General features: G+C 34.7%; 1 protein-coding gene across 1 annotated transcript in view; it reads right to left on the bottom strand.

The window, feature by feature from the left end:
* The window catches only part of REV3L (REV3 like, DNA directed polymerase zeta catalytic subunit), a 180,687-nt gene that overhangs the window by 58,730 nt on the left and 105,858 nt on the right, over positions 1–16,099 (bottom strand). The window contains exons 14-18 of the mRNA XM_039252205.1: positions 11,861–12,786; positions 9,782–9,861; positions 8,334–8,459; positions 3,597–3,789; positions 2,162–2,273 (exon numbers count right to left, since the gene is read on the bottom strand). Of these exons, the coding sequence (XP_039108136.1) occupies positions 2,162–2,273; positions 3,597–3,789; positions 8,334–8,459; positions 9,782–9,861; positions 11,861–12,786 (1,437 nt within the window). The remainder of the gene's footprint in view (positions 1–2,161; positions 2,274–3,596; positions 3,790–8,333; positions 8,460–9,781; positions 9,862–11,860; positions 12,787–16,099) is intronic.

The raw sequence follows: 16,099 nt of genomic DNA, 5'->3' as shown, positions 1-16,099 counted from the left end.
AAGAAAGAAAGAAAGAAAGAAAGAAAGAAAGAAAGAAAGAAAGAAAGAATAGACTTGCTGTGATGAGCAAGGGGTGATGTATGGAACTATGGAATCACTATATTGTATACCTGAAATATTACACTGTATATTCATGAACTAGAATGAAAATAAAAACTTAAAAAAAAAAACCCTGTCCTTCAAGTAACATCTTCCATTCGTTAAGATATATATGTTTAAGATATAGATGTAGAAACATATAAAATAGCCACATTCTTTAAAAAAAAATTACAGAGCTGGCTGACTCCAAAATCTATGTTGTTAACAAAGCCTATGTTGAGTAGGTACTCAACAAAGGGGCTGAAAGATTGAAATAATCTTTTAGGGGATTGTTTAGAATAATTATAAAAGACATCACAAAACAGAAATGTTGCTATTTAAGCATTTAATAACCATATGATCTTCTAGAGTAAGAACCAGAAATTAGTTTTATTTTGTTTACTGCATTTTTCTTAATGACTAGTATAATTCATGTTATGGACATGAAGAAAAGTTACTACATTTGCAAATGTCTGCTAAAATTCTCAATGTTGGCAGATAAGCCTGTTGCTGGGAATATATCTAATGAAGTGTACGTAAGCATTCAAAGCCCAGGGACATTACTGGACATGTGCTGGCACACAAAATGGTATTGACTGAAACTCTGCATGTTCTTTTTGCTAAGCTGCTTGCAGAAAAGTGTGGGCACTGAAGCATCTGACACGTTAATGACAACCTCTGCGAGAAGATAAAAGGTAAGAATGACAATGGCAAGACTCAATTGGATGGGAATCTATCCAGTCACCAGTGCTATAAATAGTAAAAATACTTTTCTCTTATTTTCTCCCTAGAGTGGTGGGTAAGCAGTATATTATTTTTGATGTCCTGACATTTAATTTAATTTTGTTTTGTTGAAAACATGTTCTGGTTTTCTAAATTTCAAAATGGTTTATGTTAACACATCTGGGTGGGACTGAATCAGATATTCAGTCTGTAGGATATCATCTTGATCTTTCATGCAGAATACTGTCTCAGTTCTACAGGAAAGGAGTTCAACTACAGAAAGCAAACTATAGAAAGCAATATCGAAAGGGTTGTGTGTAATGGCATGCTCAAGGAGAGCTTTTATCCACACATAAAGATACAAAGGCTATTTTCTAGCCTGCTTTAGGTATTTAAAAACTTAAGTCTAGCAATGGGCAGAAATTTGAGGTTCCTAGAAAAGTGAAGCATTTAACAGGAGGGTCCATAGCTATCAAAAGTTACAGAGTTTAGAAAATGCAAAAGATTCACTTAATTATTTTTAAATTAAAATATTTTGTTTTAAAATACCCTTTTCAGGGGCGCCTGGGTGGCTCAGTCGGTTAAGCGTCCGACTTTCGCTTGGGTCATGATCTCACGGTTCGTGGGTTCGAGCCCCGCGTCGGGCTCTGTGCTGACTGCCAGCTCAGAGCCTGGAGCCTGTTTCAGTCTGTGACTCCCTCTCTCTCTGACCCTCCCCTGCTCACGCTGTCTCTCTCTCTCTCCTAAAAATAAATAAAACATTTAAAAAATAAAATAAAATAAAATACCCTTTTCATATATTTTGACAAAATTCTACTATCAACCATCCAGGCCAACTATCAAATGACCAAAAGAGATTTTTAAGGAACTATGTATTACAAAAGAGTATGGACCACATAATCCTAGGGTTTATCAATAGATTGCATGCCAACACTTTTTGAAAACATTGGTTTAGAACTCAGAAAACATTAAAAAAAAAAAAAAGATTTGAAATATGGCTGACTCCCAAGGCAGAAGCCTATTTAATGAATAATGCAATTTAAATTTAGTACAGTTCCCCATTATTTCACTACTGTAGAAAAATCACACTAAAATACAACTGGGAAAGCCAGAGTTGCGAAGCCACTATTTCTTCTTCAATCTTGAGAACAGAATATAGTTTTGCCATCCCTAATCTGCTGGAAATGATGATGGATGGTGATGGGAGGTAAGAGCAAAATCTTTCCAAGGGTACTTTTACTTTAAGGGCCACAGGAAGAAATTCTCTCCTGTTTTCCTGCCTTTGCCCATGTTATTAATCAATAGCAAGAAAGGACTCTCTGAACAAAAGCTGGAAAAATCAGAAAATACAAATCAGTACCTCTTTATTATATCTGCAATTTCTTGAAACAGTGCCTTCTCATCAGGTGCATAGGTAACTTCTAGTCCTGTAATTCCAGATCTAATCAGTAATGGGGTCTGATACCTGATATCTAAGAAATAAGCAAAATGTTTATTACATATAATTGTGTAAGTTACATAAACCCTTACTTTTGAGTGAGATTATGCTACTGAAATACTTAAAAGAGTATTCCCCAAGGGTGCCTGGGTGGTTCAGCTGGTTAAGCGTCCAACTCTTGACTTTGGCTCAGGTCATGATCTCATGGTTCATCAGCTAGACCCCTTACTTGGGTTCTGTGCTAACAGCATGGAGCCTGCTTGGTATTCTCTCTCTTCCTCTCTTCTCTCTCTGCCCCTTCCCACTCATATGCACATGTGGATTCTCTCTTAAAATGAACATTAAAAAAAGAAAAGAGCATTCCCCAAAGTAAATACATAATTAACTCTATTCCTTAAAAACTTTCCTAAAGTTTTTCTAGTTTAATATGCAACTGAAAATTCAAATTTCATTTTTTCAGTTATTTTCCTGAAAAGTCTACATTCACCAAATTTCTCAAGTAATAATGTGTCATCCAAAAAGAAATTTTATTACTTTGTTTCTCTTTACTCTTCCTATAGGAAGAGCTTTGTTTAGTAGAGAATATTTTATTTATTATTTTAAATGTTTATTTTCGAGAGAGAGCATATACACGTGCATGTAATTGGGGGAAGGGCACAGAGACAGAGGGGGGACAGAGGATCTGAATCAGGCTCTGTGCTGACAACAGAGTCCGATGTGGGGGGGGGGGCTCAAATTCATGAAAAATGAGACCATTGCCAGAGCCCACGTCATCACTTAACCAACTGAGCCACCCAGGTGCCCCTAGTACAGAATATTTTGATCAATAGTATGCTGGTAAATGTTTACAACTACCTCTCAAGATAAAAAAAAAAAAAAAGTCCCGATTCGTAGTGCTTGCCTTTTTCCATAAAAGACTCCTCTCCATGCTGATCTCAGACTACCAATACTACCATGTGACATCAACTAGTTCAAAGAGTTCATAAAAATGTAATAATTGGCCTGTGACCTGATACAAGCCAGATCAAGCATATCACTAATTAAACTGTAAATTCCTACATGGTTTTGTTCTGTGCTAAGACTTCCTTCTCAGCTGACTGAATTCACATATTACTATCCAAAACTACAGAAGGACGCTTGATATTTTATAAAATGCCTTTATATGGTATACTATATGAAGAAATCTAAGCCAAAAACATGCATATTTACGAGGAGATATCAACAAAATTGGAATACATCTTAAAAGTCTCTTACTAATCCATTAATTGACACTAATAACTTCCAGCACAGAAATTTGCCCCATTAAAAGGTTTATCCTAGGACGGGCAGGTACAAAATTAATAAAAATGAACAATACCTTGGCTGGAGATGGGCTTGTCTTTATCAATCACTATTACACCTGTGAGTTCTGTTTTGTCTGTATCTGGTAGTGGAGTATCAGATGAGATGCAGTAAAACAGAGCACATATTGGGTCAAATTCAGGATCTGGTTCTAAGTCTCGTCTAGTTCGAGCATGTAACTCCACACTGATTAGGGTAAGATTTTGTATCTATAAAAGGAAATAAAAATTAGGATTTTAGATTATTTTTTGACACATGTTGAAAGAAATGTTCCACCATGACTCCAAGGAAATATTGAAAAGAAAATTAAAAAAAGACCATGAAGGACATAGCCACAATACTCCAAAGATTAAAACTAAAGATTTTCACTTCTAAGTTAAATAATTCATGTTTTTATTTTAGAAAAACTGCTTATGCTGTAATTTCTCAGTGACAATACATAGTTAAAACTATTTCTTTAAAATACATGCAAATGCCTCTCAATTTCTTCATTCCTGTTTGAGAAAGAGAATGACTAGTCCAAGTGGTCATACATTTGAATCAAAGTCTACTACTTTTTACTTTCTACTCAGTTAACCATGTACAGTTTAAACTAAAGAGAGAGGTATATTTTAGTTTGAAGCTTCTATTAATTCTCTACTACATCAATTTACTACTGTATTTACAGGGCAAGTTTTTTATTGCAGCTTTTCCTGAAAAACTATCCTAAGAATATTATGGCATCAACTACAACAATAGCTAGATTTTTGCCTATACACATTTTCTCTATGGCAAAAATACAAAAAAGAGTAGTATTTGGCTTTTTACACTTATTTTCCTATGCTAATAAAAAATAAAAGGATTTAACTGTAATTTTTAGTTCTCTTTTTAAAAGTCAAGACAAAATGAATAGAAACTCTGGGTAAAAAAAAACAACAACATAAGTTGGATTCATGATAACAGCTAGAATTATAGCCGTCATTGTACCAGTAATACCTGGCAACAGAAAACAGTAGACTGCTGTTACAATGTTGGTAATTATTGAGGTTATATAAATTTAATGAAGGATCTGTCTTTTGTATTTATTTTGCATGCCAGTTGTTGAAGAAATATAATTAATACAAGGCTCTCCCTAGTGATGGGAGTAGAATTTAGTAAACCTCTTTGAAGGACAATTTAGAAATATCTATCAAATTAAAAAACAGACATATCCTTTGATCTAGCAATTCTATTCCTGAGAATACATCCTTCAGATATAATCATACATGTAGCCAAAATTTATGTATGAGAATGTGCATTAAAAATTATGATATTTCTAGTCTTTTATAAGTCATAAAAGACTAAAGACTCATATCAGTTGAGGACTGGTTACAAAAATTATGTGACATCCCATAAAGGCTACATACAATGGAACACTCTTTAACCTTTACAATTTTCAGGAATGAGTCAGTTCTGAATGTCCTAGTATAGAAAGATCACCATAATTGAAAAGTGGAAATAGTGCAGTATGTGTATATGTATGTAAAAAATGTTAAAGCACATGCACAGAAAATTTCTGCAGAGACATAAAACACAGAACTGCTTATATTGCCTTTGGGAAAGGAGACTGCTTCGTCTGAGGTGGGAGGGAAGCTTAACTTTCATTGTAAATCTTTTTGTCCTAATTGAGGTTTTTTTTTTTTTTTTTTTTTTTACCATATACATGTAATGTTGCATGCATTTATTAATTTGTAGGTAAGTACTTTTTAAACTATAAAGAACACTAATTATACATATATAAAGCATAAGGAATAATAAAACAAATATTCACAAATCTACCATTTTCCTTATACACTGCTGTTTCTTTAAGTTTATTTTTGAGAGAGAGGGAGTGTGTGTGTGTGTGTGTGTGTGTGTGTGTGTGTGTATACGTGTGTGAGTGTGAGAGGGACAAAGAAAATCCCAAGCAGACTCCAAGCTGTCAGCGCAGAGCCCAACATGGGGCTTGAACACACAAACTGTGATCATGACGTTAGCCAAGACCAAGAGTCAGACGCTTAACCTACTGAGCCATGCTGGGCCTGGTTAGATTGTTTTGTAACAGCCGTATTATAGGGGTGACGGGTGGCTCAGTCAGTTAAGCGTCTGACTCTTGACTTCAGCTCAGGTCATGATCTCACGGTTTGCGGGTTCAAGCCCTGTGTCGGGCTCTGTGCTGACAGCTTGGAGTCTGCTTGGGATTCTCTCTCTCCCTCTCTCTTTGTCCCCCACCGCTCATCCCACACTTGCTCTATAGCTCTTTCAAAATAAATAAAAATGAAATTTAAAAAATTATTTAAAAAATCTAACCAATAAAGTGGTGAGCTCAGGGAAAGAACTTCTACTTTTAAATGTATGCTCTCTAGGTTTATATATATATGTATTATAACACAGAGCACATATTAACTTAGTAAGTTAAAAATGTAACTGGAAAACCTCTAACTCAAACCAAAACAAATTTAATTAGAAAAGGATGAACATGTGGAAAGACTATGGAGAAGACAGAAGACAATTTCAGGTCAAAAGATTTGTGGAGGGTGATTTATTTATTAAGTAGGCCAAACTTCACATTCAAACTTCGCCTTTCTACTCCTTGATATAACATGCACTGTTGATCTAAAGGGCACTTTCTTTTTACGCAAATATATGAAATGAAGAGAGAGGGCAGAGAGGTAGGGGACAAAGGGGGATAAGGACATAACCTTTCTCTTCTGCCCTGAGTATTTATATGCAGAAGAGAGAGAAGTTAGTATAGCATAATGGGACATGGAAGAAAAAATGCTATGGGCACAAATTACTAGAAAAAGGACAGCATACACAGTGTAGATTTTGCTTGGCTCGTTCCCTATTTGACCACCAGGTGGCTGTTTGGAGTACACCTTGAGGCCTTCTTAGGGAAGAAGCTGTGAGCAACCTGCCAGTCCTCTAACTTCAAGAGGGCCCAGGATTCTGAGATGGGGTTATATAGAAATAAAGTAAGAGCGTAAGAAGAAAATTAAGTTTTTCAAATAAATAAAGGATAATCAAATGTAACAAGTCTTTGCTAAGGTCTATTACATTTGTTTTAATAATATATATATATATATATATATATTTTTTTTTTTTACCATGGTGTTTTATTTTTTAAATTTTGGGTATATCCTTTGTAAGACATGTATTCCTGAGTTCATTACTTAGTTTATCTTGGCTACAGGGAATAGGACAGGGCCAAGTAGGTATAACGCAGGAACTAAATGAATGCTATTGAGTGGAAAAATGTACAAACAATTAGGGAATTAGACTAGGTTCCAATTTATTTCTTAAAAAGCACAAATCTTAGTTCAAATTTAGGGTAAATATGAGGACAATATTTGAATATTTCTCTTAGTTTATGCTCATCTAATCTGAAGAACAGTTTAAGACAGAACTGACTTGAGAACAAAAACACAAAAAATTAAAAACTGAATTCTGTGTTCTAAAGCGGGCAAAGACCTGTAACAATTGTTCAATGGAAAGATCATGGGGGTGCCTGGGTGGCTCAGTTGGTTAAGCATAGGACTCTTAACTCAGGACATGATCTCACGGTTTGTGAGATCCAGCCCCGTGTCTGCTTGGGATTCTTTCTGCCCCTCTCTCTGTACCCCTCCCCTGCTCGCTCTCATGTGGATTCTCTCTCGAAATAAAGAAACAAAAAAACTCAAAAAATATATATCATGGAAGTCACATATAATTTAAAATTTTTTAGTAGTTACATTTAAAAAAGTAAAAATAGATTAAAATATTTTCATTTAATACATCTAAAATATCCTTTCAACATGCGTAATTAATATAAAAATTAGTAATGAATATTTTACATTCTTTCTTCCTGTTAAGTCTTCAAACTCAGCATGCATTTTACATTTATAGCACATTTCAATGTGGATGCTAAATTTTTGCATGGAAATACTTGACCTGTATTTAGCTATCGTAAAATTTACAGTTGATAAAGTAGTTTTAGATACCTAGGTTGTTCCACACATACTTAAAAGTTTTCTCATATAGGACTCAAGTATCAGTTTTTAAATCTAAATTATTTAAATAAAATGTAGAATTCACTTCCTAGATGATATACCTAAATTCTCAATAGGTAGGCACATTGCTAGTGGTGGCCAGCACAGATATAAACAATGAAAATATACTCTAATTTCCACCTCACTGCCAGTCAGATATGTGTTGAGTTGTGTTTTCTTTACTACAGATAAATTTACAGTGATCCATTCACATACATCCTCTACGCCATCCTGTGACTAATATCCAGTTTTACAAGATAGCTGCCTACTCTCTGGCATATGGTCTGTACTGTGAAGGGAACTGGGTTATACAGAGATGATGTGAACCAAATGAATTGTAACAAATGAATTAGCAAGCACTAATTCACTGAACTAACCCAACAGAAAATACTAGTAAATATCTCATTTGGGATATAACATTCTACTAGAACGATCCCAGAATAACTGAGATTTTCTAATAGTTAGAAAAGCTTTTCCAATTTTAGCTTGTATAAGCTGAATTTCAGCTATTAGATTTGTGAAAATTATGAAACTACAAAGCAGTCTCAAGAACTGATGGCTACTTCAAAAGGTTCTCTATTTTATAGATACATAAATAAAAAGAAAATGAAGATTAACAGGAACAGAATTCAATATATTCCTCCCACAGTAAGAAATTTCCATACTTGTTCCAACATATAAAACATAAGAGTTAAGTGGTGGTTGTGTCCTTACTGTTGTAGTTTTACCTCATGTAAAGCTTTTGCCTCCTGTAAGTTTTGTACGCTGACTTTGAAACCATAAGTATTGTTTAAAGATGGTCCATCAATCTGAGAAGTTTCTTTCTTTGTGGTATTTACTGCTGCAAATTGATTCTATTAAAGAAAAAACACACACATAGCCAGAAAAAGATAAATGAGCAATCTTTTTTTTTGTTTTTTGGATCACTTATTCCTACCTAGATAATCTGCTTTATGAGTTTGGTAAAATAATACATGATAAACTAGTATCACCTCTTTAGGCCCAAGAAGAAATGAAGTATTTTATTAACATTCTTTTCATGGTAGGAATTCAAGATATCAGAACTGGATATATGCAGAAACATCTGATTCAATCTGTAAGCAAACCATATGTTGATCTTTGAGTTTACAAACCCCAAATAGTGAAACTAATAGTCTTGTTGGAGAGTTGACATTTATACTACACGGACATTTATCTTGATCCAATTCTTGGAAGTATGGCAAACAAGCAGGCAATATATTTGCAACTAGTCTGGCTAAAGTTCATCAAAAATTTGAAATTCTGGGTTTGTATTTTACTCTAACATAACATGTGTCCGAAAGATGAATGAAAACATCAATAATCTTGAAGGGTTTAGAAAAAATAGAAGCTATTTTTTAAAAATATTTTCTGATTTCCAAATCCATTAACCATTTCCCCCAAGTGCTGATTTATGTTCACAACATATTTGCACTTATTTTTTAATATAAACAGCTTGCAATTCAATACTATTTAAAAATGAAAGTTTTAAAAAAGTATTTATAGTCTTAAAATAGAAATAATGACATATATTTCATATGGTTAATACTAATAAAATTTAGCCAATATGGAAGTAATTTCTGTCATTTATTTTTAAGGATACATGTCTAATGTTTACTTTTTTTTTTTACATAACCATATATTTCTAAGTATTACCTTATTTTTAGTATTTGAATAAAGATATTTATGATTTTTCAGAGTTTCAGTAGTAAATAATGTTGCTTTCCTTTGCTACTTAGTAAAATGAACTGAAAAAAAATCAATGTTATATCTGAGAAAAAAGTAATAAACCAAGAAAAAGGATATATTTTTGGTGGGATCAAAAAATCACTTACTTGAGCTCTGCTGTCATTGGATTGTTCTGATTTTGCCAGTAATCAGTTAATGTATTTGTATCCTCATAATCCACATTTTGGCTATCATATTCACTTTCTCTGTAATATTTGTATTTACATATAAGAATCTTTTAGATCCCAACAACAAAAAATAAACTAAAAAAATTAGGCAATTTCTTGTTGTCTCAAAGATATGTAAATAAAATGATGCAAAAATATAATAAAATTTTTAAAAATGAGACACAAAGTTATCAATTATCTAACTGAAATCTAAGATAAGAATGGATCTTCCACTGAACATTAAATATGTTTAGCATAGTTACCTTTGCTTGTGTTAAGAGTACTCTTCTAAGAGTGTCAGTATTACTTTCTTTCTTATGACTCAACTTCTGGGTTTTTGGTTCTGTAGAAAGAAATGTCATATTTAACACAGACATCAAAACTGCCTGCTTTAAAGAAAAATTGCTGTTCTAAACTCTTGAGTACCATCTGTGACAATTATCCTATTACTTCCTCTCTAAAACTTCATAATTTAAAAATAAAACTAATTCAAATCTCTGATCCCCACCAAAATAACTTTTAAAATTGGGTACTTCTGGGGCACCTGGGTTTGCTCAGTGGGTTAAGCGTCCGACTTTGGCTCAGGTCATGATCTCACAGTTCGTGGGTTGGAGCCCGGCGTCAGGCTCTGTGCTGGCAGCTAGCTCAGAGCCTGGAGCCTGTTTCAGATTCTGTGTCTCCCTCTCTCTCTGACCCTCCCCTGCTCACGCTGTCTCTCTCTCTCTCTTTCAGAAATAAATAAAACATCAAAAAATAAAAATTTGTACTTTTAAATAAAAACATTTCTATTTTAATTACTGAGTTTTATACTTCATTCAAATCCTAGGCAATCATTTAACTCATTTATTTTACTTATTTCTCAAGAACATCTGAAAAGGAAGAAAAGATACAATTTCTTCCCTCACAGGGTCTAGAATGAAAATCAGATATTCATCAAATGGATACAGAAAAATAAAATTGTAACTGGGGTAAGCACAACAAAGGAGAATATAAGTGGGAACTTTTACAAATATAATTGGGAATTGTTACAAGTCAGGGAGATTAGGAAGGCTTTTTTGTGCTAAAAATCAGGAAAAATAGTAATTAGCTAGGAACAGAGTGAGGATTTCCCGATTATCAAGCAAAAATGTGGAAATTACTAAGGATAGGATAGACATCCAGCTGAGAGATGATGACAGCTTGGCCTAAGGTTGTGATGGCAAAGAGAAAGACAACAGTAGAGAGATTTGGGTAATTTAGGGAACAAACAAGTGACAGAATTTGGTAATGGACTAGGAACCACAGGATGGGCAGTAAGGGAATCAGATAGGTGTTACAAACTTGTTTGTTTGTGCATGTTTCTGACTTGTGTAACTCAGTGACAAAGAGATGGTGGTACTATTTATTGAGGGAAAACCCAAAAAGGACCGTATAGGCTTCTATGTGTAGACATGTATGTTTGTGTTTATGAGTACACTGGGTAATTGGTAGGGAGTGTGTGCTGTAGATCATGAACTGAGTTTTAAAAATATTGACCTTGGGGTGCCTTTGATCATTCAAGTAAAAATCCCAAATAGACAGAGTGTTCTCGAGGTTAAGAGAGTTCTGAACTGGAAATTTAAATTTGTGAGTTATCTGCAGTAATCCTGTGGGCAGGAATTCACTCATTTAGGGAGAGAATGGAGAATCAAGCTTCAAAGGAAATCAAGTAGGCAGAAACAGAGGAGTAGGAGACAAGCCAAGGAGAGAAGAGGCTCCAAGAAGTAAGGTGTGGTTGATAGAACGATGGCTGTTTAAGAGGCCATGTGACAGCAAGACCAAAAAATACGCATTGGCTTTAGCTACAAGAAACTCACTGAAAATCTACAAGAGCCATACTGGTGGAATGATAGGGGTAGAATCCAGTGTTGAGTGGGCTGAGAAGTGAAGGCAAAAGAAATGGAGTTGTCAAATTACAGAAATCTTTCAAGAAATCTGGCTTTGAAAAAGAAGAAAAAGATGTAAGGTGAAGGCAGGTTTTTGGTCTTCCTTATATCTTAAAGGGTGAGAGAGACTTGGGTATATATTAAAGCCAGTGGGAAAAATCAAGTTGAGAAAAAGGAAGGCTTCTGAGAGGCCTCCTATATTTCACCCAGAAGGTAAGAAGAAAGGATGGAAGCATATGTAAGTAGATTTCATAGCAAAAAGATAAAAATTGTTTCCATGTGATGATTGATAACTTAAGAAATTATAATAATAACTTTTCATCAGTAGGGTTAAAATTTCATTTAAAAAGCTCTGCTTTTCATTATATAGTCTCATGTTTTCATTTCATTTCTAATCTTTGAAGAATTATGAGGTCTTCCTTTTCTTTGTAACCTTACCTGTTGACAAAGGGCTCAGGCTACTTGCTTCAGGAAGCCTTTCCAGAAGTTTTCTCTGTATAATTGGTGTACTGTGAAGGCAAAGTGATTCACATATTCCGGTTCTTGCCCTAACATTAATTGGGGAGACCACTAGAGGCTCCAAAGGCTCACTGCAGGGGCTTTTCTGTATACCATCTTTTACTGGTTTTAAGAAGTTCTCAATAGTCAAGGAATGTAGTTCCTCTACTGGTGATGCAGGTCTCTCATCTCCATCTAATGCTTTAGAATCTGGGGATGTTGCTTGTTGCCACGGTGGAATTACTGGAGAATCAGGGGAGCTATAACTAACATAATAGTCATCGTCATCATCATCATCATCATCTTCACCTCTCTCAGGATCATTTGCAGAAGCAACTGGTGGCAGTGTCTGACTTTCACTTACAGTTCGACTACATCCTGTGGTTAGCGCTTGCAAAGCAATCTGAGAATTGTCAACATCTTCCTTGGCATGTGCTGTAGTGGGGAGTATATGTGGAGTTGTATTCATTTTTGGAGACACTACAGGTCTGTCATCTGGATTAACTGAAGAGCTGAAGTTCTCAGCAGATTTTACAACTCCAGTTGGCTCAGGTTTAGACAGTTTCTTGGAACGTTCGTATTCTTCTTTGGCTTGAAGCCATGCTTGAACCAGTTGTCGACTTGGGGCACATTTGCAAGGCATAATCACAATTTTTTTATCTTCAACCATTTTATAGCTATTACTTGACCCTTTATTGACCACTGCTTGGCCATTGCGAAGGGGTGACCCCGGTCTTGGATTTTGAGTCATTGCTGAGAATGCTGTTTTCCACAGACGAAGTCCTTCCAAGGAAAAGTCTCCCTCAAACTCAGCCAGATCATTTGGAAGTCGAGTTTCTACCATGAGAAGCCGTCCACCAATCTCCCTACAAACAACATATTTTAGAACAACTGTTTCATCTCAAAGAGCAATTACCAAAATATTTAGCTTCCTATCCTAGAGATTTTTTAAAGTCTCTTTTGGATTCTTAAAAATGCCCATGTCTTCCCTTTCTACACCTTGTCCTTACATATTTTATGCAGGTATACTCTCTTTTAGTCTTAATATGTTTTTCTTCACAAGTATATGACTAAATTAAGTTCATCAATATCAGGGAAAGAAAGTATTTTTTAAGTGCCCCATGAAGCCTTTTCTTCAAGGGGATGGCACAAACTGATATTCATTTTCTCTAATCACCGTAAATAACTTTCCACTGTTACCACATATGAATAAAAACAATGGAGGAATTTATGATTAGAGACTATGTCCCTGGATTTTATCTAAAGCCTCTCTAGACATTTTCTAATATCTACAAGAGTTAAGCAAGACCAGTCAGTTCAAACATATCTTTGTACACTCCCCCACATCCCCTCAAACATTAAAATAATCACACACAATTGAGGTAAATTACCATAATTCCTTCTCCCCTTTACATGGCCAGGTTTAACACTACATCAGAACTTTGAGTTGGCAGTGTCCACAGAATGCATAGCATAAATGCTGATAATGTTTGTGCAGGTGGGGAACCACTATTAAATAGTAGACTGGCTTAGTTTTCCAATAGTTGTGAGCTAAACCACTCTCTTCCTCTAACATATATCCACAGGTACTATCAAGAAGTCAACTTTTTCTTCCTTATAAGGGGTATCTCTTTCATGGATATGAAGATAGTTCTTAGTTTTTTTCAATCACTTCTTCTAGGGCATGATTTTCCAAACATCCTACTCATTCTCTACATAAAACTCAATGAACTGCATTCATGTTTTCTAATTTGGAGCTGAAGGGTTACCATAGTTCCTTTTCTTCTTTACATGGCAAGAGTTTGGCTCTTATTAATTAATTCTGTAACCAAAATCTAGCACCTTTCCTGCACCCGCCTCCCAGCTATATGAAAAATTAGAAACAGAATTATTCCTACTGAAGAAAATGAGTACATATTATGTGCCGCGCCCAACTCTACTATTAAGGGTACAGAAATCATAAGTAAAACAAAACAAAACAAAACCCAAATTGGTGAGGTGTGGTTAAGTTCAGCTCTCTTGAAAACTGTCAGTAGCATGATAATTGCATGCATAATATATATTAAGAGCCTCAAATTTTTTAGTAATCCTACTTCTTTTTTCTCAAATTTCAATTCAAGTAGTTAACACATAGTGTAGTATTGGTTTTAGGAGGAGAATTTAGTGATTCATTATTGACATGTAACAGTAATCCTACTTAAAAAGGCTAAATGGAAAACCCCCAGAATACAAAAAATACTTTATGGAGAAAACAATCACATAATTATCTATCATATCAGAATAAGAAACAAGGTTTCTGTCCAATATATACATATGATAGGATCATTATGTAGCCATTAAAATGTTTCAAGAAACTCATAAATTTAGAAAATGTTTGTAATATTAAGTGAAAAAATTTGTATGTAATACTATGACTATAGTAAGATTACATTTCATAAAATAAAACAAAATAAAAACTATACATTTAAAGAAACAAAAAAATAAAAACATTAAGAATGGTCATCACTAGGTAGAGAAATGGTATAATTTTTATGCTTTTATACCTCCTATATTTACTATAGTGAAGACTTTCATATGAAAATACTGTTTTTTAGGGGCATCTGGGTGCCTCAGTCAGTTAAACATTCGACTTTTGATTTCAGCTCAGGTTATGATCTCACAGTTTGAGTTTTGAGCCCCACCTCTGGCTCAACGCTGACAGTGTGGAGGAGTCCCTCCTTGTCAAAACAAATAAATAAACTTAATAAAATTTGTTTTTTCAAAAATGATGACTATCATCTTTTTATTTTAGCTGCAGAACAAGTCTCAAATCTGGACAAGTAACAGCAACACAGAGTTAATGACTGACACATGGTAAGTTAACAGAGAACTAAAAATTAGTTGTTGTAAGGCTGAGGTAGAAAAAAATAGTTCAATTAAAAATATACCATATTTACCACCTATAAAGCCAAGGATCCCCATATAGTGGAAGCTAATGTGTAAGAAACAGACATTCATACATTCTGGCCATGAAATAAGAGAAACAGTCCCATTCATGTTAAAAGACCACATATGGGTACTAAGCAAAACAAAACTAAAACTATTTATTAGGAAGGGTGGGAAGGAAATTTTCTGTCTTCTACTTCAAGTCTTCAGAGGAAACTTCTACCCTATATTTCTGATCACTTTTTCTCAACCCTTTCTTAAATGGACTCCTGGCAGGAGTTATTGCTGATCTGCAGGGTAGAAGTCTCACATTCAGAGTGCCTTTTTTTTTTTTTTTTTTTTTTTTTATTAGGGTCAGGAACACGTGCTGCTGAAGGTTAGTGTACATACATGGTGGGGGTTCTTGCCTTAGCGGACTCTTCCTTTCTCTTCCCATCATTTAGACTAAACCAAGTGGGCCTCTGCAGTCCTAGCCAATGTCCTCTGCTTCTAGCTGAATGGCTGAAAATTGCCTCTCCTTGCAACTGGTTAGGTAAATGGAATCAAAGGCACAGTGGGGCAGGACCAAAAATCAACACTTAAACCACGTGGATTAAGTCATATTCTCCAACTTAGCCTCTATCAGTTATATTCCACCTTGGTGATGCAAGTAGTACAGAATACCTACTTGACTGGTTTATAAATAAACCAATACTGATTCCTTTCCATTTTGCTTGTGTGTGTGTGTGTGTGTGTGTGTGTGTGAGAGTGTGTGTGTGAGTGTGTGTGTGTGTATCTGTCTACTGCTTCTCTGAAGAGATTCTCTTAGAAAAGGAAGGATAAGGGAAACTGACGTCCATCTTGCACCCCTAATAACTGTACAAACTAACAGTAGTAACAATATGATTGAAGATGTTGGCAACAGGACAAGAAAGTGATATATAATACAAACTTAAAATAATCTTCATTTAGAGATATATCATAAAAGTACTTAAAACAAATGTGTGCTCATTTTCCAACACTTTTAAAAAATAAAGTTCTTTTAAAAATTATAAAAGTTTATACTTTTTAGAAATAAATACCATTTTTAAAATGATAAGTATACTTTTAAGGTATTATGACATCCTTCTTAACCTGGTATCATATCCCAGTGAGCCTCTGCATCTCTTATCCTTAATGCTGACACAGTGTTAACACACCTAAGAACAATACTCATCAACCTTAAAGTTCTCAAGGGGCAACCAGCCAGTTTGTGAATTTTCTCAAAAGTCCATA

This window comes from Hyaena hyaena, unplaced genomic scaffold, assembly GCF_003009895.1.
Source record: "Hyaena hyaena isolate Hyena2069 unplaced genomic scaffold, ASM300989v1 scaffold_412, whole genome shotgun sequence".
NCBI lineage: Eukaryota > Metazoa > Chordata > Mammalia > Carnivora > Hyaenidae > Hyaena > Hyaena hyaena.
The sequence above is the reverse complement of the archived record's forward strand: the minus strand, read 5'-3'. Positions and strand labels throughout refer to the sequence as shown.